The 24828-nt window shown below is 50.1% G+C and overlaps 1 protein-coding gene across 5 annotated transcripts in view; it reads left to right on the top strand.

Annotated features, from left to right (window-relative positions):
• The first annotated feature begins 293 nt into the window (after positions 1 to 293).
• The window catches only part of ERI3 (ERI1 exoribonuclease family member 3), a 110171-nt gene continuing 85636 nt past the window's right edge, over positions 294 to 24828 (top strand). The window contains exons 1-3 of one of the 5 annotated variants that reach the window (XM_082766347.1): positions 294 to 313; positions 8264 to 8538; positions 21888 to 22004. In XM_082766347.1, coding sequence (XP_082622473.1) covers positions 8287 to 8538; positions 21888 to 22004 — 369 coding nt within the window. In that variant the 5' untranslated portion in view covers positions 294 to 313; positions 8264 to 8286. Of the gene's footprint in view, positions 340 to 3533; positions 3910 to 6764; positions 7036 to 8092; positions 8115 to 8263; positions 8539 to 21887; positions 22005 to 24828 lie in introns of those variants that run through there. The other 4 variants (XM_082766346.1, XM_082766345.1, XM_082766343.1 and 1 more) reach the window with 4 other exon arrangements.

Raw genomic sequence — 24828 nt, 5'->3', positions numbered from 1 at the left:
AGTGATGAGGGGGACACTTGGGGACACCAGTGGGGCAGAGGGGCTCCTGACCCCACACAGCCTCGCCCCAGGGCCATGAGGCCCTGCCCCGGGGGCCACCAAGAGGCGGGCACAGCACCACGGAGGCGCGGCCCCCCCCCTCACCCTCAGAACTACAACCCCCAGCATGCCCCGCGCGTCGCTTCCGGCCGGGCGCTTACGCCGGGAGGCCAACCGCGGCGAGGAAGCCCCGCCCCCGGCGGCGGCAGGAGGCGCTGCGATTGGCTGGCGGCGCTGCCGCTCAGAGCGGGGTCAGAGGTCAGAGTGCGCGGAGGTGAGCGGCGGTGCCGGGGACTCGTGGTGCGGAGCGGCCGCGGCCCGGGGGGGGCCCCGGGGAACCGGCGGGGGGGGAGCGGCGCCGCCGGGCCTCGGGAGGCGGCGAGGCCGGGCCGGGGGGGGCCGGGAGGAGGCGTGGGGCCGGCCCGGGGAAGGGGGAGGCCCGGAGCGGGGCGGTTGGGGAGGAGGGGGGGGGGGGGGCGAGGCCCCGGGGCCCGGTGAGGCCTTGCCGGGGGGGGGGAGGCCGCGGGGGGGGCGTGGCGGGGCCTGGGCCGCTCGGGGCCCGGCCGCGGCTCGGGGCTGCGCGGGGCCGCACGGGCCGCAGCGGGGCTGGGCCCACGGGGAGAGGGGCTGGGGGCTGGGGGGGACCCGGTACCGGGGGGGGGCGGGGGCTGCACCCCGGTAACGGGAGGGGAGGGAGGGGAGGGAGGGAGGGGGGTGGCAGCGCCGGGGAGGGCCCCTGGGGGTGTGGGGGAGGAGGAGGTTGGGGGCCTTCCCCCCCCCCCCTTCTTGTTATTTTCCCCCCTTTTTATTTTTATTTTTTCTCGGCTGGGATGTGTGTGTGGGGGGGGTGTTGGCGCTCGCCCCTGGCGCTCTGTCTCTTAAAGTCTGTGTCCGGTGGGTTTGTGTGCTCGTTGTGAGCCGAACTCTTGGTGTGCCTCCTCTCTGCTTCATCCTCCTCCTCGCTGAGCTCTGGGTTCTGGCGGTGGGTGGGTGGCTGGCTGGCTGCTGCTTGCTCGGAGCTCATAATGCCCTTTCAGTGGAAGGGACCGGGGAGTTTTCCATTCGGTTGAAGCTTGCACCAAGCCTCGGGAAGGGTGAGGTGTGCGGGGCTCTGAGCAGGTGCAGCTCCGTGAGGCTCGTCCCATCAGGTGTTAACGGAGAGTTGTTGGAGGCTTTGTTTTTCTAAAGGTAGCTGGGATTAATTTTGGCATTCAGTTGTGGATCTCTTCGCTTTGTGGTAAAGTTGGTGAATGAGTTTTTTATTCCAAGAATTAATTGTTCTTAAAATAAATAACGTGCTAGAGGTCCAGTTGGTTACTCTTCAGTGTGTGGGCTTGGGAAGTTGGATTTCAGATATTTTTGATATTTTTGTTCCCTTTCAAGTACTGAATTTTGGTCTTTGCAGCTGAACTTTGATGTTAATTTATTGCGTGGACTAAACGCTTGTCTCGTTTCAAAGAGTGTCCCTCTTACAGTTCTTGTTTCTATCAAACTTTGGGTGGCTTTACGTGAATGGCGTAGTTTTGTTTCTTAAAAAAAAAAAAAAAAAGTGTTATTGCCAGACAGATTTGAGTGTTACCAAAACCCAGAAGAAGAAGGAACCCGTTAAAGCATTAAAAAGCAAACACGCTAATGTGCTTGGTGCTAAATAAAGAAACTCTTGGATTGAGTGTACACTGAAATGGTTTGATGTGACCTTAAGGTTCTGCTTTGCAGCTGGGAGGTATTTCAATTTGTTTTTTTTTGTTTTTTTTTTTTACTATTATTATTTCCCTCCTTTTAATTTTGGAAATAAAGCTCTGGAAGAGGCTTAAGTATGTGACGTTTTTACACGTGGTTCTGCTCCTGTGTGGGCCCAGCAGCCACCTCTGGGTACAGGGCAGCAGGGCTGTGGGGCGCAGGGCTGGCGATGTGCAGGGGTGCGGCTGGCTGGTGGTGTCGTCTCCCCAGGAGAACACGGGAGGCTGTAAAGTGGCTGTGCCTCTCTCACAAGGAAGAGGACAACCTGTTGCTCACAGCGTGTGCTGGAGCAGCAGCGGTAGCTGTTGCTGCCAGCTACCACGTGGCAACTTTTCTCCCCCCTGGGAGCGGTCACCTGTGTTGGGCAGGTGCCAGCTGAGCGGTTGTGTTCCCTCCAGATCGGTTGGACAGGTGATACCTCACTCCTAACCAACTTTTTTTTCATAATATCAGTTGTACTTGTTGAAGTTTACTTTTTTTCCTTGACTGGTTGGATATTAGAGGTAACATCTGTGATGGTTTCTCAGGGTTGCTGAGAGTGGGTTGTGTGGAACCCGTGCCCTGTTGCAGCTGCTGCCCTGCTTGCAGTGTGTATTTCCCTGTCCAGCAGGACAGACCTTTGGCAGAGTACAAACTTTTTTTTTTTTAAACATTTCCAGTTTTCATATGTGAAGATCAAATGCGAGAAGTATACTAAGATTCATTTGGCACTCTTAGGCATTAACCTTCAAGTTTGAGATAACGAAGGTGTGCAGCTGTGTGAGTGCTCAGAGCAACTGTGGCCCTCGTGTATGAAAACCAAGTGGTTGTGCGTGCTGCATCCCATTAAACGAGAGGCTGGCTGGTGTTTCTCCTTTCACAGAAGTAGGCCCATGTGCAGCAGTAGCTTGCCCTGCCTGGAAGCGTGGTAGCTACAGATCTCTTACTTTTGGAGCAGGGAGCTCTGCGGGTTGAGAGCATCGCGGTGCCATACATTTCAGAGCTCTTTCCAAAGACCAGGGCTGGGGAGGTTTGAATTAAAACTGTGTTATTTTTTGACAGTGAAGTGGTTGACCACTGGAACGAGCGGGCTGCAGGTAGTTGGGAGCCCCCGTGTTTGGTGCTGCAGCTCGAGGCCAGAAACTTTTCTGAAAGGTGTGTGAGCCTTTGGGCTTGATTCAGGAGTGATGAAGTGGAAACTTTACGGCCAGCATTACACAAGGTTCAGGCAAGATGGCCCGATGGGCTTGCTGACTTCAGTTTTCATGTGTTTGTGCTGCTAGAGCCAGGGTACCTTCTCTGGGAACTATCAAGATAGGAAACTATCTTGCTTCAATGGTGTTTTACTCTGGCTGCGTTAGCCCTTGTATGGGTTCCTGTGGTTGAATTGGCTCATGGCAAGGCCTGACAAGCGCAGGACTGGGTGTGAGATAACTGGCAGGAGAATCAGGCCGAGAGGGAAGGATGGGCCTGCCTGCTCCTGGCCCTTGAGAGCTCTTGGGGTGGTTAACCCATTTTGTGTAGCTTCATCCCAGGGCCTTTTGTATGGCTCCCATACAGAGGTGGGAGACTGGACCAGAGGGTTCCTGTCTGGACCCAGTAACTTTGCTGCAGTACTCAACCTGCTCTTCCCCTGCAGCTTTCCGACCTGTTGTTGTATACACCTCCTCCTACTTCTTTGTTTTACTTTTTGTCGTTTCCCTCCTGCCTCTTCTCTAAGTGACCAGTCCTTTGCTGCGTGGAGCTTCTTCCAACTTCAGCTTAGGTCCGTGTGCTGATCCGCGCTTCCTCGTGGAGGAGGTTTAAAAATACCCAGCGAAGCCTCTCTTAAGAGACCAGCCAAGGAGGTGCCGAAAGTGGGTTGCCTCGCGGAGGTGGCCTAATAAAACGGGAGCAGAATTGCTCGGCTCGTCTTTGGGAGTGCTCCTGGGTGGTGGGCGCGGGCGGCGCTGTGCGGCACGTCAACTGAGCTGTGTTTGTTTCCCAGCCTCGTAGGGAGCGGTAGCCCCAAAAACCGCCTCGCTCATTGTGATCTCACAAGCCTTCGCGTCTGTGGCGTCACAATGGAGGAGATGCTGGTGCTGGGACAGAGCCCGTGCCTCTGAGATAGCAGCCGAGGAACGCAGCGGGAAGGATGAGCTCGAGGAACGGGTGAGAACTGAACCCAGCAGTGCCCTGCGTCCTGTAGCCAGCCCTTCCCGCGTTCACTCATCTCTCCCGTCATGCCCCCTCTCTTTTTATCCTCTATATTTATGAATCAAACTCAATAAAATGAGACAAACCTGATGTACATTTTGGATTGGTTTTGGTTGCTCTAGCCTTGAGTTTAGCTGTCTGCCAGAGACCAGGAGTTGTAGTTGCCTCTGCTCAGGCTTTGCTCAGGGAAGGAACTGAGCCGTGCTACTCCCAAAGCTTGCTTGTTTTTTTTTTTTGTTTTTTTTTTCTTGCTTTTTTTTAAAAAAAAAAAAAAAAAAAAAGTTGCCCCTGGAACCCCTTTCTCTGCTGTTACCCTCCCGTACTGCACTGGGTCTAACTTCAGCCTGTAAGTTCCTGCGAGCAGGGGCCTCTTCTTCTGTAGTGGGAAGAAGCTGTGAGCGATTCTGGAGCGCTGTAAGAACCGAATGATTGAGGCTGAGGTGTATCTGTGATGAGGAATGAGGGGACAACACGTAGGCATCCCGTGGCAGTGCTCAGGGGAGGTTACTGTACAAATCTCCCAAAATTTGGTCTTGGTTGTGTAGCAGTGCCGCAGCCAAACCCAGCCAGAAGCGGAGTGCTGTCATGGGGGTGTTCTGGATTAACGCTCAGGAGGTGATGCGGTGCAGTTAACAACTTCAAGAAGCAAATTTACCTGTCTAAAATCCTGTCACATCATTAAAGCAGTTATCAAAGCTTTGTGTTCTGTTTGGTTTACTTTATGTAGTATTTTTTGTAAGTTTGGAGAGTGCCAGTTCGGATCAGCTGGGTTTGTCCTTAAGTCTCTTGTTTCCCGTCTCCCAGGCTAGCCAGGTGCTGTCATCTCTTGGACTGTAGTCTCTGTCATGAAATATTTTGTTTTAGGTTAATGTTGGTTTAAAAAAAAACTAAGATCTCTCTATTGTTCTTCAGTTATATCTACACACAACTGAAATATGGGCTCACATTTGACCTCCTGAGTACGCATTTGAACAGCTCCCAAATTGGAAGTCCTGCCTTCTTTTGGCCATACCCTGTTCCAGGAGTTGCTGAATGTATGCAATTTTATTCCACAAAATGCATCTTTATTGCCCTCTCTTTTTATCCTCTATATTTATGAATCAAACTCAATAAAATGAGACAAACTTGATTTACATTTTGGATTGTTTTTGGTTGCTCTAGCCTTGAGTTTAGCTGTCTGCCAGAGACCAGGAGTTGTAGTTGCCTCTGCTCAGGCTTTGCTTAGGGAATAAACTGAGCTGTGCTACTCCCAAAGCTTGCTTGCTTTTATTTTTTTTTATTTCTTGCTTTTTTTTTTTTTTTAATTTTAGTTTGCATTGTTATTTAGGTTGTTTTTCTTTTTTTTTTTTTATAGAAATACTGTGGTAAGGCCATTTTACCATAACATAAAGTAATTTAGCATGTAAATGGAGGCTCTCATAAAAGAAATCCTTTAAGGTTGGAGGGGCAACCCAAGAAACATTTGTCTTCTCTCCTGCATCAGAGTATCAAACCAAGTGGTGAAGGAATATTTTTGGGTTAAAGGCAAGCAGTTAAAGTTATGCCACCTTTCACTGTCAGGTGACTTTAAATAGGTGTGGTTGTAAAAATAAGTATTTATGTTAAGTGCGAAGAGCCCGTTGAGCTCAAGATCATAGGCTGATGAGTCTTGCTGTTGATGGATTTGTGCCCTGGCTTTGGGGCTGCCCTGCAGGTTGAGCCCTTGCAGTGCCCTGCTGACTTTGACACAGCCACTTATTTATATTTTTTAATTTGAAGAGCCAGTTGCTGATGATAGCTGGTGATGTCATGTGTGGTGCACTTACACAGCACCTAGTGCCGACTTGATCTTCCAGCTGCAACCCAGCCCACGTGGCTGTTTCCCTGTTCCTGGGTGTTGCAGGTGTAAAATGCTGTCACGTTTTCCTAGGTCTGTGTAGAGTCTGTCAAAATAATTCCTCAAGTCCAGCCTCTGCGCATGGTCCCGTTACATATATCTGTGAGGAATTGGAGCTCTGTGATATGAAATATTAACCTAGGCGGGTTGGAAGCCAGATGTGGCAGTTTGCACTATCTGAGGTTATGATCTGACCCTGTGTGCATAGGCAGTGTGTTTTCTCACTTAGGTGTGGCAGTGGGCTCGTGCAACATGTGGGTTTGTCAGGATGGAGCAGGGCTTCTGATTTTTGAAGCCATGCTGCCTGCATTGTTGTTCCTTTGGAAAAAAAAAGTGGAGGATAATTACTAGTGCCTTGCATTGTCATAGCAGTTATAAATGCTTTCCGTGACTTCTAATAAAGTGTGTTTGCTCACCAGCTATCTTGTGCTCCGAGGCACTCTGACCCTGCTGGAGCAGATGATGTAAGGTCTTCCCAGGGCACCTGGAGCAGTGGCTGGGTAAACACGCAGTTAAAACTTCATTTGGCTTGCAGTGCGGGGCTTGCAGGGGGGCTGCTCCTCTCTGTACGCAGCCTGCAGAGGGGAATTGCAGAAAATCCCCCACTGGCACACCTTTGTTCAGGGCATGGCTCCCTCTGCTCCCCACGTTGACGATGGGATGCCTGATGGCACTGGGTGCACGCCACGTTGGTGAGCCCAGACTCACCAACTGTAAAGTTAAAGACTGTAAGCACGGACACCTCAAATACCTCTTTTTTGGGGCAGGTTAGAAGCGAATGTAACTTCTGTCGGGTGGTAACGCGTTTGTTAATGACAGGGAAAGCCGTAGATGGAGAAGCAGTAGGCAGAGCTGAGCCCCTTCAGGATAAAAGCGGTGTTGTGCTTGCAGCGTGGCTCTGGTTATTGTGGTTTTGTGACTTGTGTCAGCAGTTTTCCAGGTACCAGGCACGCTGTGTCGGTACAGCAAGGGCTCCCCCCCAACAGGAGGGCCACGAGGTGCAGCCATGTTCACACCGTGGGCAGTGGCTCCACCTGAACCCCCCCCCAGCTCCTCTTGTTTCCAGCCATGCAGTGCCCAGGTGCTCCTTGCCCCGCCGCCCTCCGAAGGGCAGGGTGCACATGGTGTGTTTGCTCAGAGCACGCAGCCTGCTCAGCCGCAATTAGCTCCTAATCTGGGCCTTCCGAGTTTCGCCGGGCTCGCAGGTAAATACAGATTTAGCCGCTGTTGGAGGCGTGTTATTTACCTCATTAAGTGTGTGTTTTGGCACGTGCCTTATTTACCTGACGGACTAACGGATGGGGAAGAGCAAATGCTGTCTTCTGTGCAAATAGCGACTTTGGGCGCGGGCTGCGAGTCCTCTGCTTCCTCTCTCCCATTTCAGGGAGGAGAAGCAAGCGCACGCGTGGCTGGGCTTGGGCAGCGATGGGGCTGTGCCCGGGCCATGCCCGTTGTCCCCAGCCTCGCATGTGATGTCTGTGGGGAATTACGCCCTGCTGTATCCTTGCTTGGGAGGATGGGGTTGCCTAAATTCCCCTGTTTTGCCACTGCTGAGTGCCAGCTCCACGAGCAGGGCTTGCTCTCATCTCCATAAATGCAAACCTGGGAGCAGGTTTTTCCTGCAACATTTGAAAAGAAAAAGGGTAGGGGGGAAATCCAGACAGTCTCTTGTGGGTGGGGCAATTTATTAAATACCCCTTACTCAATACAAGCATGAGAAGGGGATGGCTACGCGAGGTATTTCTGGGGAGGGGGGAGGAAGATCATAACCTATAAAGCCTGGCTTGTGTTTAGCTGGAAGGACAGCTTGAGTTTGTTGTACCAGGATCTTCCTCAGAGAAATCCCTGAAGTGAGAAATCCAGTGCAGCACTGGAATCGCATCGCAGGGAAACCTGGTACTTGGGGCAAGTGAGAACTTCCCCAGGGAGGGCTCCTCTGGCCCCCAGATGTGTGTGTTTGTGGTGCAATGGGGAGGTTGTGGTGTGCCTGACAGGCGTTTTCAGGGCCAGGCTGTTCCGATGGGTGGTAGTGTTGGTGTTGAACTCCTGCCGTGTATCAGAAGTTGTGTTGTGTATGAACAGATGAAAGGGCTCTGAAATTTCGGTAGGTTTAGGTCAGACGTTTCACGCGTCGTGGTTTGTGTTGTGTTCTGCGAGGATAAGGTCCAACGGGGAGGTGTAATCTGTGTCACGTGTCTCATGGCTTTTCATTTAGAGCTGTTTGCAGAGGTTAATTTCCAGTTACCTGTGATTCTGGATGCCGTGAGCTCAGTCCAGATGGCAGGTGTGGTGCTGAGGGCAGGTTGCTGTTATTCCAGGTTGCAGTGCTGGAAGCTCCACCGGGAAGCACGGAGAAAACCCCCAACGGAGAAGTGCGGTGGAGCAATGCTGGCAGAGATGAGATGTGCCTAAGTAACACGAGTCTCTCTTCAGTTTCAGATGCCTCTGGATGTTCAATGATAGCACTCCTCCATACTGGAGCAGCAAAGTTTCCCCAAAACTTACTTCCAAGGACAAGACAAGCTGTGTGCTCCCTCCGCCCGCCTGGTGTTCTCAAAGGGTACGGCTCCATCGTAAGCAGGAAACTGGCGTCCCACGGCTTCGGAGCTTCCATGGCAGCAATGTCGTCCTTCCCTCCACAGAGATATCACTACTTCTTAGTGCTGGATTTTGAGGCCACGTGTGACAAACCACAGATTCATCCTCAGGTAAATAGCTGAGCCTGTTAATTTTCCCCTCGTGAGTTGCTGCTGCCCTTTGTGAGAGAGGGAAGGCAAAGACACGGTGCTCGCTTGCTCATTTCCCTTGGTTTCTGCCACCTTCTTCCTGTCATTGGTCCTCCAAAGCTCCTAGCCATCACCCGCTCTGTCAGGAGCACTGTGAGGAACAAACAGGAGGAGCATGATTTCCATCAGGGAAGCGACAATACAATATCAGAAATGCTACTTAAAGCCATGCATGCCTGTCAGCTGCCTGAAGTGGAGAGGGTTTAAAAATTGCAGGCTGGGAACCTGCATTGGTAGAGTACTCCCGACAACCCTGCTTGATTCTGCAAGGAAAAAGGCTGTTACTGAAGTTATTTTGTGTGGTTGTTAACTCTGGAGTGTAATGAGATATGAACTGGTCAGCTTCGGGGCGATTTTTCAGTGCTTTACCTCCTGAGACGTGCAGAGATCCACCTGAGGCTCAGATGGTTTTCTGCAGGCAGTCCTCCCGTAATAGTGCAGAGCAACGTAGTAAATATATTCTCAGTTGTCAGCAGGATGGGGCTAGGGTTTCCATTTCGATTGGAAAAACATGCTAAGAAGACAAAGTATAATATTGGGTTAGTGACAAACCGGCAGAATTTCCGAGTCTCGAAATGGAGCTTGGACTTCACGCCCTCCTGTGCATTGAGCAACTGGCCTCTTGCTGCTATTGCTGGCGCGTTGGCTCTGAGAATAAATTCTCTTTGCTTTGCTTCAACTGTACTGAGGGCTGGACAGTAATCAACGGGGTATCTCATTACTGAGATGGTTCAGTGCAGTGTGTTCATTTCCCAGTGTGGCTGTGGTTTCCTTCGGGCTCCTGTCAGAGGCGTGCTGCAGGCTGGGATCAAACCTGTCTCCTCTCTTCCCCAGCGGTGCCACCGGTCTCCAGTGGTGCCTGAAAAAAGGACCGCAAATTTGCTGCCCTTTTGCTGGGTCTTTGTGGGAGGCTGTTGTGGCTGCTCGTCCAGCTCTGGCAGCAGCTTTAAGCGCTCTCCGAGTGCGATGTCAGGATATTTCCTGCCCGCTCAGCCTCGGGTGCACAGCCCTGTCAAAGCTGTAAATCGGCTCTCCCTTGTCCCTTTGGATATGGGCTTGGTCTGCACGCATTTTGATGCAAAACCATGATGCATGGGGAGCTGGTTTACAGCTGGCAGTAAAAAGGAGCATGAGTGGAATATGATTACTACTGTTTTAAGGAGCTTTGTCCCCAAGTCCTTGCCGGGGAAAGTAATGGCCTGGGCCAACGCAGTTCTGCTATATATTTTGTTGCACCTTTAAGGTGGAGATGTTCATTGCTGGTGGTTTTTCCCGTCTGCTGTGTGCAGCGTCCGTGTCGTATCTCGTGTGGTGTGAGGCCTGTCAGTCCCTCACGTCCTCGCAAACAAATGAGTTTGGCAAATAAGGGGACGGCTCCTGCTGCATGGAAATCAGTACCGCTTTCTGAAAAGGCTGAAGTTGCCTGCTGCAATCAGGCAACTTTACAGAAAAGGGATTTGTCAGCTTGTGCCCCTACCTACACCTTCCCTGTCTGCTGACCAGCGTGGCTTTAGCTCTGTTTGCTGTTGAGGTTTTGTGTCGTGGGGAGCAAACTGCTGTGGATGTTCAGGAATGGTTCGTGCAAGGTCTTCCTAGCGGGATCTTTCAGTGGAGCAGTGCCAGGCAGGTTTTGTAGCTGTGGTCTGAGGACAGACCTGGGAGCCAGACGTGGTCAGGTGCTGGTTTTAACTGCGGTCCCAGTTCTTTTTCTGCCTTTGTTACGTTGCTTGCAGAATGGAAGCCTAGTAGGTGATGCAATGAAATTCGAATGCGCTGGAATGTGATGAGGAGGCTGCACACAGAGCTGAGCCGTGATCCAAGTTACTTTCGGTGGGTAGTCATAGCTGTAAATTTAGCCATCTCGGCCTCGAAGTCTGGCAGAGTGCACTTGCCACTGTGCAGTGCACTTCACATTTCTCACTAACTGCTCTTCAAAATGTTCCGGCTTCTCAGCAGAAGGAGCTGTCTTTTTATTTACACCAAGGTGTGTGCCTGCCACATCTGCTCCCCCTCCCGCAGTGTTTCCTTGTGCTCTCCAGCAGCCTCACTGACATTGTCCCTGGGGAAGTCCTTCATGGAAAGGCTCTTTGGGGAGCCCCAAAGACTCCTGCCTTTCCATCCCCTTTCATGCTGTGCTGTCCCCTCTAAGGTCTCACGGCACGGCCTCCATAATGGGGATCAGGGAGGGTCAAGGACAGCAGCATTCCCCCAGGAAGCCATCTGTGTTGTGGCCCTAGAGTGCTGTATGGCAGCTGCCCTTTGCATTACCATTTCTGCTCCGTCCTGGTCCCTGCCCTACGTCCACAGAGGAGCAGTAGCACCAGGAGTGTGCTCCAGCCACCCTGCGTCCTCGCGGGTTGCTGTCACCTCCCCGATTCCTCCCAGCTTGCCAGAGATATGCCCCCAAATCAAAGCACGCGTTTAAACGCACCAAGAGGCAGCCTGGCGTGCAGGTTTTGTGGGTGTATTTAGGAGCGATGGGACGTCCCAGGCACAAAAGGAAGCGGAGGGTTTAAGGGCACTGCCCCAAACGTGTAGGTGGGAAAACCTGAAGACTGGAGGCACGGTCTGTGACACGGAGTGCTTTAACCAGCCAAAGGTCAGTAGGGGATTGGCAGGAAGGGATGGCTATGGCTGCCCCCGCGCATCTCTTTAAAGCTTGCCTGTGTGTTTGGAATTTGATCCAAAGCCTGGTGGGGTCAGGCAGGAGCCATCGCATCGTGCAGGTCGGTGGTCCTGGGGCCACGGCAGTGGTAGCGTGCTTCAGTTGTCAGCTCTAGCTCGTCGCTTGCTCTTTTCCCTTTGCTGGCTGCTGAGAGTTTGCAAGTGCCTGCCTCTTTTGTGCTCTGTCAGCATGTAGAGGGTGGTACATGTGGTGGTTCAGATGCACAGGAGAAGATGCATTAATAGGTGGGAATTGTTCTTCTGTCCCTTCGTCCTTGTGTACACCGTGTTTATGGTGGCCGGTGCTTTCAGTGGCTGTTCAGGAGCTCAGATCTGCAGCTGCCTGCATCCCTGCTTTATTATTGCAGCGAGGGGCAGTGCCCCACTTGGTGTAATCATGTGCATCTCACCTTCAACTTCAGCAGAGTGGGCAAAAAGCAATGATTTTCTTAAACGTAAAGAAGTCTGATGAGAGAAATCAGAGCTGTTCAAAGCTGAGTATGAAATTGTCTCTACGTAGGGTGTCAGTCTCTAGTGTAATCCATTAAAAGCACTTCCATGAAAAACAAATGCTGCTCAGGCTTGTACACCTGCTGGATGGATGTGTAAAAGAGCATCAGACCCCTGGGCTGGCAGAATCCAGGAGCTGGACCTAGGATTGCTCGCTGAGCTTTTGGTAGCGATGAAGTTACCGGTTTCTTGTGTCAATTTTTCAGGTACTTGACTTCAGTGTCTTGGGTTCGCTCAAATTTGATAATCAGTTGGGAATTAGAAAGCTGCCTCTTCCACTCTCTGTGAAAGGAAGGTTTGAAATGTTCAGGTCTTCTCATTGCTAAAGGAGGCTGTCACCAGAGGCAGAGAGATTAATTACAGGTGATACCTTCCTTGCTCTCTTAAGCAGCGTGTTTTAAATATGAAATTCTTTTGATCGTTTTGTTCAGTGTGTCCTACTTGTTTCAAGTTTGTTTAACGTGCATTTTGACTGTTACTATGTGCGTCTTAATTGCTTCTGTCACATGAAGCTGGACATACTTTGTAATTGAACAAATACAGAACATTACTCAACACTTCAACATGGAACTGTAAACATTGAGACTGCAAATAAGCATATGTTCAATTACTGATTTATTTTTAAATATAACAGTAATGATTTAAGGGTAATAATAATTTGAAGTGGAATAGTAATAGTGCAGATAAACCTGTATGGTCATGGTACATTTTCCTGATTGGCAAAATCCCATTAACAAATGAGAGCCAGCCTTTCCTTAAGGTAACACTAAGTGCAAATGAAGACAAGTTTAAATTGGTTTCAGGCTGCGTTTCCTCGAGAGCTGGTGTAAGTGAGCATTAAATGCATTTTCCCTGTCCTGGCTCTCAGTCTCAGGCAGGTACAGCTGGAGTGGCCACAGCGATCGCTGCTTCTCCATCTCCATACTCCTCTACCTGTGGTGTTGGTCCCGTGGTAGGGACAACTGCACGATGCCTCTCTGCCCCTGAGCTGCTGTGATTTGCAGACTGAGCTTGTGATGTGAATGGATGTTGATTTCTACCACCTTTAGGGCTTAGCAACACGTGTGCTGAGCTCCGTGCTCAGGGGAAGTGGTAGGGGTGGGCAAGTTGGTAGCAAGTTGGACATCTAGGAGGGCTCTGTCCCTGCAATTACAAACGTGGGAGGAGGCTACAGGAGGGACCGGCAGGCTGCGAGGTGTCTTCTGCGTGCTCTTCAGGCAGTGCTCCATGAAAGCTGCTGGGGCAATCCTAGCTGAGGTCCTGAGAGGGAATAGAGGAGGTGGCTCACGAGGTAGCAGATCGTCACTGTCCCATCCAGGAGCAGACAAGGGATATGTGCCAATCTACGTGTCCTATCCACATATCCCTGCGTAGCAGCTCTCTGCCAGCACGGGTTTTGTGTAGCTGTTCAGCTCAGTGCATTAGAAATCACCTGCCAAAACCTTTATTAAGGCTGATCATGAATTGCTGGAAAGTGAAGAAATTCAGGCTTGTTTCCCATGGCAACTTTAACTCAGCACTCTTGTGTGTAAGTATTACAGTGGAATATTAATCTGCAATTACCTGTCTTCATGCAGCTTAGGCTTGGGTGTAGTTCTAAATACATAGCTCTCAATTCAGCTTCTTACAGTGTTGTTTCTAGAGGAATGTCATTAAAGATGCATGTAACACAGTCGCTTAAAGCCTTTTCCTTTTTTTTTCTTACTAAAAGTAAGTAAAAAATACGTATTTATCATCTCTTTGCCAATTAGGGCTTACTTTATACCCTGTGTTTAATGAAGCTACATGGCTGCGGTTACGCCATTCTTCTTATGTTGTAATGCTTTAAGTTCTTAAAGTGTCAGGAAATAGTTCATATAAAAGCTATTTTAGATGGCTTTTCTGTTCACATTAATTTTTGGAACAATTGTTTGGGGAAAAAAAACTTTTTGAGGCCTTGGAGCTGGTTCATCTGAGCTGTTACAAATTCTTCCGAGAGCAAGTAAATATTGGTAATCTAATGTACTATGAGGGGCGTCTGAAATTAAAGAAATGCAGTTCTTTTTTATTGTGTTTTCCGTATGTCATGCACTTCATTGCAATTCCACTGGACTGTTGTGAAATAGCTTGACCGCTGTTGAGAATAATGTCTTTATTTTGGAAGATGTGGGGCTGGGAGGGAGCAGCCAGCGTTTCAGAATTGGTGCTGCGATGTCGGTGGCACCAGCTGCGGTGCAGCCCACGAAAGCCGCCTTCTCTGGAGCAGTGGCTTTGCCTTGCAGACCTCCCTCGCTCTTGCAGTGAGTGGGGCCAACCTCGCCGTGCCCCACGTGGAGCTGACGGGACGGGCTGTGGCTCCAGGCAGTGGAATTAGCTGTGTTTATTTCAAACCTGACGAGCTCGGTAACCTGAACAGCCACCGAACCCAAACCTGGAGAGCGCAGCCACGAGACCACCGGGCAAGACACCTGACATGCCAAAATACAAAGCAATCTCTTACCTACAGACACAAACCCGGTGTTAGTATATCAACAAACCTAAAATACCAGCTGCTTGAGGGGCCAATTGCCGCAGCCCTAACCTGACCCAACCTGCCCGGCGTTGGGCTGCCCTTGACAGGCCGATGAGACGACTGCCTTCAGCCATCAGTCACGTTGCCCTCGCAGCCTGCCGAGCCCCCCAGCAGCCGTGCGTGGCAGCGGGCAGCTCCCCACCTGCGCCGTTTGAGCGCTGTATCCTTAGCTGTGCAAACATTGCACGTCGTTCAGGTGACGAGTTGCAGAGTTAGGCGGGCTTGTTGTTGCAGCAGACAAGTAGTTGAGCTTCAGTCACCCTGAAAAGAAAAGATCTGTGCGCATTCCTGAACCAGCAGTCGGCTGTGCTGTGGTTAAAGGTTGCTTCGCCTCGCCGTGAAGCAGCTGAGGGTGACGTGTGCCTTTCTGAAGGTAAGGAACGGTGCCACGGCTTCTTCCTCCCTTGCACATCACCTCTCTGGAGGCCACTTCTCAGGCTGTCTATTCCGAAGTGCATTCAGCTGGTCTTCTCGTAGATTACAACAAAGCCTTCCCCACAAAGAGAAGGTGCAGCTCAGCTCCTTTTGGTGAGCAGGACACAGGATGTGCCCAGGCCTCACACTTTCTTCCCCTTTGTTCCCTCCTTGCGTTGTCTCTCAGTCTGGGCACTTGCTGGCTGGCAGCATAGCTCTTGGCCGTGTCCTTTAGCTCTCAGTGCCAGGCAGGAACGTGCTGTCACCAGCGGTTAGCTGTGATGTTTGTAAAACCCTTGGCTGTTCATTTACATGCACTAACATGCCCTTTCTGCCCGGTCCAGATGTTTTAGCGCTGCTGGGAACATCGATCGTTCGTGCTGCTCAATAGCAGGTGAAGAGGTTGGATCTGGAAGTGATTTGATGATTCTGCAGTGGGGACTGCACAGGCCAGCTGCTTGTGGTTCAAGGGAGTGGACTTAAGGCTATAGTGTAGGTGTCTTGTAGTAGGTAATATCTGAAAATTTGCGTGTGCTGCTTTTAACCTGGTTCGAGTGTGAAGTCTCCCTTAAAAACGTTGGGTTTACATCGTTGTCTGCGTCAGTGGAGATTTTCTGGGTGGTTAAATACGTGCCTGTAGCGCTTGAGGAGGTGAGTTGAAATGTTGGTGTGTACATTTCTCATCCCAGGTGTGGAACGAGGAGGGAGGTTCTCCTTTATTCTTGATGGCTGCGTGCTGCTGGGAAGGTCAAAACAGCTTTGTGCTTTTTTGGGGAATAAGATGACTCTGATGGTGAGAGGCAGGATCCAGGTTGCGAGCAGATGCCTACCAAAGGTTTTGTTTGGGGTGGAAGGACAAAGGTTGTGAGCCTGCTCTTTAAACATCAGGTACAAATGGCAGAAAGAAGTCCTCATGTTCACAGTGAGAAGTTCAGGGGGAAAATGTCATGTGCAAGATGTGGATGCTCCTGTTCGTGCCCTTCAAGGAGGGATCTGAGCTGGAGAAGGGGTTCACTTAGGACTCCATACCTCAAAAAAAATTTTTAAGACCATTTCAAGAGGATCTGAAAGAGAAATGCTCCGGCCTGCGTCTGCTGTGGATAGGAAGAGCAGTCATGAATTTAAACAACAGCGAGGGAAATTCAGATGAGGCATTAGGAAAAACTTTCCAATGATAAGACTAATGAAACACTAGGACAGAGCGCCTGGGGAGCGTGAGTCTCTCTTATTGGAGTCTGTAAAAACAGCCTAGACAAAGTCGGAAATGATTTAGGGGCAGGTGGTGATGCCTTCGGGCAGGTGCATGGACTAGACGGCTCTCTTAAAGCTCCAGCTCCCGGGGGCATGTGATTAGATGGGAGTTTCAGCTCCTATTAAAGAAAGAAGAATGGTCCCTCACCCTCATGGTTGTAAGGAAGCACCTGAAACCATGAGCCAGGTTTGATGTCAGTGCAGAACCCCAAGGACGGCTCAAAACTAAGGAAATCCAGATTTTGGCATTAGGTTTCAGCCCCTGAACGTTGGGGATAGAAGGTGAGGTTAAGCTAAGAGCAGGGGGGAAGGAAAAGCCCTTGGGTACTCAGCGATCAAGGAGCAGTTGCTGTCTTCGTGTCATCTTTTCCTCGTTGTTTCATGATCTTTTCATTTTCCTGCCTGTCCCCTCCTGTTCAGATTTTGGTGCACGTTTCCTGCCGTGCTTTTCCAAGATATGGCAATGGTTTGAACGTATTAAATTGTTGGGTATGCGCAAATGGGTACTTTAAATAGGTAGCGATGGGAAAAAGCAATTTGGGGGGCAGCTGCTTCCCCAAAGACCTTTTACCGGTGTTAATCAGCACACAGAGTGACTTCCCGTGGACAGAAGCATCGTGAGGCTCCTCTGCGTGCAGGTAGGCAGCCTTTGGGAAGGGACAGCCCTGATTCGGGAGTCCTGCTGCCCCTCGTCACAGAGGTGTTGCCTTCGTGGTCCCAGTTTGGGTTAGTTTAATAAAAATTTAGAACCGGGGAAAAGACCTCTGAGGTCATCCTGGCTCCTGCCCCTGAGGGCCGGTGCGAGGCTGCTCACTTGGAAGCAGCTTTAGTTAAAATAATAATTAAGGCTCTGAATGGAAGCAGGGGAGGCAGACCTGTTAGGCTAGGCTGTCCTTACTGTGTCCCTTTTCCATTTTAATTGCCTTGGAAAAAAAAAGGAGAATCACAAGCCTTTAAAAGCTCAGATTCTTCCTGCTCTTCACCACCACCCCCCCCCGTCCCCTCCCGGATCTTGGAGGCATCAACTCTCATCTGTCAAAGTGTAAATCAGCAATTAAAACACAAACAGCGAAATGCCAAAGATGACCCGAAGCACAAAGCAACTGACAAACAAGTCCGGACAAATCGGCGGATAATTTATAAGCATTGCCCTAAAATCTAATTATTTGGCAATTCGAATTTGCAGCCGGCCAGGGCTGTGCAATAAATTTAACCCGCCATAAATTATTTAGGAGCAGCCCGTGGTGTAAATCAAAAACACGAGTGTTTGTTTAAGAAATAAGCTCCTTGTGCATAAAATGACTTTTTTTCTTGAAAGACGGGACAAAAAAAACACAAACTGAACAAAACGAGCTGGTGCTGAGCCTGTCCCCTCCGTCAGACTCCCCTGCCTCTCCCCCCCTTACCTTTTTTGAAGATGTAAAGCAGTCTTTGGGTAGGAAGTTTTATGCTTTTCCCTATCAGGAAAAAAAAAATATCCCTTTCTCTCAAAGGCATCTGCTTGTTTTTATTGCGTTTTGAACAGTCAGCTCTGATTTTTATGGGCATCTTTTATTCTCGTGTTTATTAAACTTCTTCAAATGGGGGTGGGAGTAAGGGATAAATTATTCCCTGGTAGTTTTTGAACTGAGTAGGCCACACGGCCTTCCTCAAATATATAAATCAGTCTCCCGAAGTGTGCCCTGTCCTCTTCTCACGCCGGCTTCTGGACTGAAAGGTTTTGAGGGCCGGGAAGTCCTGCAGGGCATCGTATTCCTTTAGCCTCGTAATGCCAGTGCTCCCGGACCCAAACTGATGAGCAAAAAGATTGCGCTGTGGACATTAGTGCAGTTTCAGCTGCTTGCCCTTCTGAACCAGAGGTCTGTGCTGGTACAGGAGAGCGTTTAGTACGAGTGGTTGTCTGCTTGGTCATCGCTGTTATTATCAGGAAAACCAAGGCAGCTGACTTCTTGCATCCCCGCTCGGGTGTTGCAGGGAGGGGAGCTGCGTTTAGGATGGTCGTGCAGGGAAAAGCTGCCTTTATAGGCGTGATTTCACACACCCTTAGGAATTTTTCAAATGCTTTTTAAGGGGAAATCTGTAGCCGTTGTGCAGCGCCCTGCAGCCTGCCCGCCGTGGGACAGCCAGGTTGCACAGAGGGCTTGCATCAGGTACCTCTTTTTGGGAAAATATTTTAAAGAAACAAGAAAGGCAAAAAAATCTGGGCAAGGTGACACGTGGACTTGTGCGAAATGCCCTGAAATCATGCAGGCAAGGTGGTTGTACGGAGAGTGGCCCCGTAATGGATCTGGATAAGCCCAGGGCTCTGCGGGTTCCTATTGTTCAGGGGTTTGGGGGAGCAGCGCAGGGGAGGGCAGGGTGCCGCTGCCTCTTCCTCTAAGCGTGTTAATATTGATTTTAGGAGCGCTGTGCTCCAACAATATAAATGCAAATGCCTGTAATTGGGAGCCGCGCGCAGAATGTCTCAACACAAAACACCCTCAACTTTTCCCGGGCGAGGGAAGGGAAAAAATAAAAAGCCGCTTATTTATTGCTGCTGCTTTGACTCCTGGATTTCCTTTCAAGTCGCTTTGCAGCGGTAAATAAAGCACCTAATTGCGGCGCTTACAAAACTCGAGCGGGGGCATTTGTTCTTCTGGGAGCTCGTGGCTCTTTGCAGGCTCTGGACCTCCGCAGCATCGTTGGAGCACGTCCCGAACTTCTGGCTGTGCTGCCAGGAGCAGCTGCAGGGGGGCAAGACCTCAAAGCCCCCAGTGCTGCTGGCAGCAGGCGACGTCGCAGCGCCTGGGAGCGCGTGGAGATCTCCGGGCAGCATGTAAGAACCATCAGGCTGCTGGAAGAAAGGAGACGACAGCGAGCTGCTGTTAATTCCCCCGCTCTCCTCTACCTTTCCCCACCTGGAGGAAAGCAAAGAAAGCCCGTGGTGGAGGGAGCTGAGTATTTTAAGCTCGCCAGGGGCTGTCGTGAAACGTGAGCGAGCGCCCGGCTGCCTGTCGGAGAGGCGGGCTGTTGGGGGTGTGCGTGTGTGTCTGAGTGCTCACCATTTCGTAATAATTACTAATGAAATTCTAGATCCGTAATAACATTTCGGATATCTAAAACAAACCATATGCTTGTTAAAATAAAAAAAAAAAAGTGGAAACAGATCAACTTTGAGCCATAAATTCATGGTAATAGAGGGCTCTTTTTTTTCCCCCTTTCTGTTTATGTTTGATAGATATTTTTGTTTCTGCAGGAATGTCAACTCTTAATTTCATGATGTATCATGGGCTTAAGAAAATTGAATTTAATAAAGGCAAAAGATGAATGGCACCTTTAAAGGTCCCAACACTTGTCTTTATTAGCAGGACAAACTGCAGGGTCTCCAAACACTGCTTCTCTCCAAATGAAAGTTTAAATGAAAAGTACAGCAGTGTCACAGGTTAAATTTCATTGCAGGACTGGCTAACGTCGTTAGTGAGGAGTGGGGCTGATTTCATGGGGCTGGTATCTGTTGCCTTAGATACCAGTGGAGCAAACATTGCCAGAGACTGGAAAAATCTCCGCCAGAGGAAGCGTGCAGATAAACAGCCTTTTGGGAAAGCTCCTTTACCGCTCGCTTAAAAAAAAACTGACCAAATAAGCCCAAAAGAGCTGCCGCTCCTTCTCCTGAGCCCTTCGAATTGCTCCGTGGGTCCCACCCCAGCTGCCTGGCTGCACGCTCCCCCCAGCCCTGCCGTAACGCTGGATATTGTTAAATTTTCCACGTTTTTTTTAAGTAGAGCTTTTTATTTCTTTTATTTCCTCCGTCTGTTTTAATCTGACCCTCCTGGAAGTGCTTTTTTTTTTTTTTTTGCCTGTGGTTCTCGGAGGCAGGCGATGCTTTTGTGCCTGGGATAGCGGCGGGGCCGTCTTTCAGCCCGGCTTCGCATCCAGCCGCTTGATGGCCCCTGAGGACATCGCTGGTCCCGTGGGACCGAGCTCTGCATTGCAACGCAGCCCTGCTGGGAAATGCAGCCTGCGCCTGCCCTTCTCGGGGGGCTGAGCCCTCTCCTCGCCCCGCCGTGGGCTCACCTGGTGTGGTATTCACCCTGTGCAGACCTCCAGGGCAGCTTCCCCAGCCCCTTTTGGGACTGGGTGCGCTATTTGGTGGCATGGTGGTGCTGTGCTGGGTTAAAGCTGGCTCTGTTACACCGTCCTGTCACTGGATCTGAACTTCACAGTCCATTTGCTTTCTGAACAGATGTTTTCTTTGATCAGTGTCCATCCGTGATGGTTGTTTTGCAGGGAGCGCCCCGTGCAGCTGTGTCCTTGTTCAGAGTCAGGCTCTCCTGTTTGCACGGGAGATGCTGCGTGGCCAAAGCTGGGGACTTGGGCTGCACCACAAGCCACCCAGGCCATGTGCAGGCATTTTGCCTCTGCATCCTCCTCCCTGCCCCTTCCCAGCAGCGGGAAACATGGTTGTTCCTGGTGGCTGTCAGTGGGGAAGGATGCTCCCAAACCTCTTCTCTTGGTGTACATGAGCACTGCGTGCAGCATAGCTGGCCCTGGGGAAACCATTTGACTTCTCGGTGTCTCCACCTGGACACTTACTAACATTTATTTCCTTTACTTTTCCAGCTTCCCATCACAGTAAGCACGTGCCCCTTGCATCACACCGTGGTCAGGGCCAGGTACATGCACCCATGGGCTGTCCCCAGCAGGGCTGCAGGGTGTTTCCCCCGGCTATTTGAATTATTTGTTATTTCCATCTCCCCACCCATCCTCTCGCCGTCCCCCTGCCTGCTGGGGAGGTGATGTCAGCAGCTCCCATACGTGACCTCACGATAATTTCCGCCTGCGGGTCACGGGGGTCGCAGCCAGGGTGCAAAAACTGTGTCAGCTCCTCTGCAGCGACTGCCTTTTCTACATGCTAATTTTACTCGCAGGAGTTAGGGTTTTTTTTTTGTCCTTTTTTTTATTTCTTATTTGTCTCTTCCAGATGTTTTCAGGCAGTTTTTTTTGTTGTTAAACTAATTCCATTCATGTTTTAAAAATTTATGAAAGCGCTAATAAAAATGTCAAAGTGGTAAAAATGTTAGCTTTTGCTCTGCTTTGATTAAATTTTGCAAACTGTTTTTGAATATTAAAAAGCAATATTTTTTTTTATTCTCTCTCCCTCTCCCCGTTTCTCTCCAGAAGTGATTTGAGAGGCTTGTTGCATGGATATCACTCAGCGGGCTCATTTGCACTCCAGAACCTTGGTGCCATGCATCTCTATTAAATAACATAGACAAATTATTCTTTAAAGACACCAAACAAATTGTCACTTCTCCTCTTACATTAAACTGGAAGGAGGAGAGGGAGCGGGGAAGGAGGGGCGCGAGCACAAAGGATTTTATCGCTTTTATTCAGCGGTCGGCTTTTTTAATTCCACGCGTATTTTTTAATAATTGTGAAATCCATCGTAACCGAATTTGTTTAAACTTTTTATTAACAGGTCCGTGTAAATTTTTGATTGCTGATTATTCAAATAACCGAACATTCTTCTGATGAAGAACGTTTTTATTTCCCTATCAGCATAAATCGGCTACAAAGAGGAGAATGAAGCAGGGCTCGCTGCTGTGCTATATTGCAGAGGGGTGGTTTGGGGGGGCTCCCAGTTCTCCTCCCTCTGTGGCCATGCTCTGTGTGCCTCTGTTTTCAGCCTCTCCAGGGAAGGAGCTGCTTCGTGCAGGAGCCTGCAAGTGTGAAAGAGCTCCTGGTGGCATCCAAAAGCAGCGTGAGGTGGATGGAGAGGGTGGCACTGGGCGTCAGGCAGCCCCTGGGATGTCCTTGCTGGACAGACAGAAGCTGGATCGTATCCTGCTTCCTTTTTTGTTTGGTTTAAGTGAACAGCTGCTTTCCTTTGTGTCCTATGCAGGAGATCATCGAATTCCCAATCCTGAAGCTGAATGGCAGGACGATGGAGATCGAATCCACCTTTCACATGTATGTTCAGCCTGTGGTGCATCCCCAGCTTACGCCCTTCTGCACAGAGGTAAAGTGCAAAGGTTCCCTGGTGCTCCGAGAGTCTCCCTGGGGAGCAGGTTTCCATTGCACCGGGGTCGGGGCTGCCTCTTCACAGTGCAGCTGCAAGGCAGGGTGGCATGCCAGCCTCACGTTAAGGACACGGGGATCATTTTGTCATTGTCATAGAATGCAAAGGCCTCCGTTTGGGTTCATAATCAGTGTTCCTGGTTATGATCTGCTAGCTAAGATCAGTTCTATTCACAACTAACGAAGATATTGCTGGGTGACCACAAAATGAAAGCACTGCTGGGTGTTAGCTGACGTGCAGAATGCTGCAGCCTCTCTGTGAGCTCTGTGATTGTGCCACGTGCTCGTTGGTGGGGAGGGTTAAAAAAGAGAGCGTGGCTCAGGGGGAGGACACGTCGTGTTGCTCCGTGGTTCGGAGCTGTGACTCTCCAGTGTGGTTTGATGAGCCCCTCAGAGTGGTAAGATAACCAACATCAGGATTTTTAAGACTGATGACGTGCTTGTGGGGTACCTGAAGCACTTGCTGGAGAAGTGGCATCTTGTTCCTTGGTTCCTCATTGCCAAGGACAGCTGCTCTGGAGCTGCAGCCACCTTTCCCGAGACAGGGATGAGAGGATGAAGGCAGCATGCGAGGAACTGGGTAAATGTGAGCCCTGATGGTTCAAAGGAAAGGGGCTTGATTTATTTTTATTTATTTATTTCATTCAACACAAAGTTAACTGTTTCTGCAAGTGAGCACTCCCCCCCTGCTGCAGCCATCAGCACAGAGTTTATAAGTCCTGTTTGCTTTGTTTTTTTTTCCTGTTACCGCACTGTTCGGATGTTGGCCAGCTCCGTAACTAAAGCACTGACTGTGGGATCAGGGCATCCGAGTCTTTTGTTCAGGCCTGGTCTCATCCAGGCTCCTTGACACCACGGTGTGTTTGCTGCAGCCTCCGCAGCTGCAGGTTTTGGCCTTTGACATGCTTGTCCTCCACGTACGAGTTGGATGAAAAATGGCTCCTGTGTGTTAAGTGAAACATCTTCCAGGACCAGCTAGCCCCTTCTGTATCTGCACATTGTAAAAATAAATAAGAAAATAAAACCTATATTTATATACACACACACTTCTCTTTTTTTTCCTTCTCCTGTAACTAAAACCCAGCCAAAGGTATTTTATTTAAACTAAAAGGAAAAGAAAAAAAAAGAGTAAGCCCAGAAAACATTACTCTCAGGAGAGGGGCTTTCCGAAAGCCCTCCGTTCTCACTCATTTATAGCTATAACGGAGACATTTTTGCAAGCATAGTACTGGAAGGCTGGACAACTACTTGGGCTGGCCCTACCCGCATGAGACTCGCTGGCTACACGCTTGCACAATGTGTGCTGTGCTAAATCTCCCAGTTGCACCTGATCTCTGCCAGGAGCAATGTTACCTTCTAGAGAAAGGCCCCAAATGTAAGTTTTGTACATCTGATTTCCAGAGAAGTCATCTCACTAATGAACTCACACTGACATACCGTTTCAGCTGCATCCTTCCTCCTGCTGTTTCTTTATCCCTCCGTCACTTGCAGCTGCTTTTTGCAGAGGCTGTAGTGCTGGGGGGACCCAGGGGTGCTGTGGTGTGGCCAGGCAGCGCCCCAACACTGCTGGCTCTGCCCTACATCCAGCTCCCCAGCAGCCACTGCCTGCCCGCCTCCAGCACTTGCCTTCAGCTTTCAGCTGCTTTCTGTTTCCTGAAAAATACCTATTTTGCTAAATGCCAGTAAAGGGCTTTGTCTGTGCACCTCTACTTACAAAGGGTGAGATTTATTGGCCTCTTTGTCTACAAAGAAAGACCGGGCCTGATTATCAGATTGTACACCAGAGACAAGTGCTTAGGTAATCAGCAAACTGTCTTGGAGTAGAAATACAATGGTTTCCCAGATAAACTCTGCAGCAAAGCAGCGGTGTTGACATTGCACGAGAGCCTGGCTGCTGTGCTGCTGCTTTCCCCTCTCTGCTCCTCGCTTTGGCAGGAAGCAGTCGGGCTGTTTGGGGTGGAAGGATTACTGGGGTCACTTGATGTTCCTCCTCCAGCCTGGAGCCTTTCTCACCTTCCACTTCTCGAAGACAGCACCGCATGGGAAGGGTGTCTGCGAGGTGGAGAGCTCATGATCACCCTTGGGGGCATCTCTTGGGTTAGGTTTCGGTGTGTCTGTGCTGTACCCGAGCTGCAGGAGGTCCCTCTGACCTCCCACACCGGTGGCTAAGAGCACACCTTCCGTGCTGGATCGTTCTGTGGGTCTGGTCCCTTCTCTCCTCACCTGACTTTAAAACATGAGTCCTAAGGCTTGGTTACAGTTAGAGGGGTGCCAAATGTTTCGGCAGAGACAGTGGAAAGCAGTCGCAGGTGGTCGGAAGCTGCTGCTAAGTACAAAAAGCTCCTCGCACCCTTTGGGAAGATGCAGGTGGTTTGTCCAATGCCCAAAAAGCTCATGCCAGGAGCTAAAGTGAGAGGTTCCTTCCACACACAGGGTGCTGGTACGGGCTTTTTCATGGTACTTTGCTCTCTTTTTATGATAAATTTTCATTGATTTTTTGCTGAAGGAACAGACAATAAAAGTACAGCAGGATAAATGCCTTATGGCTTGTTTATGTTCCCAAGCACCATGTGCTTCTTGGGATCGCCAGTGAAACTTTACAATTGTGCCATTTTATGTTTTTATATTTTATCAAAACTGCGCGAGCAAACAGCACCGCAGCAACCCAAGGCACTGGGGTGGGTGTTAGAGGTGACTTACACAGCTGAGAGCAGAAAGGATCAGAAAGTGTGAGAGGGGAGAAATCTGGTCCCTTTTGGGCACCG

This window comes from Aythya marila (genome assembly GCF_965140915.1).
Source record: "Aythya marila genome assembly, chromosome: 8".
In the NCBI taxonomy this organism is placed as follows: domain Eukaryota; kingdom Metazoa; phylum Chordata; class Aves; order Anseriformes; family Anatidae; genus Aythya; species Aythya marila.
Note: the sequence above shows the minus strand (reverse complement) of the source record. Positions and strands in the feature narration are given on the sequence as shown.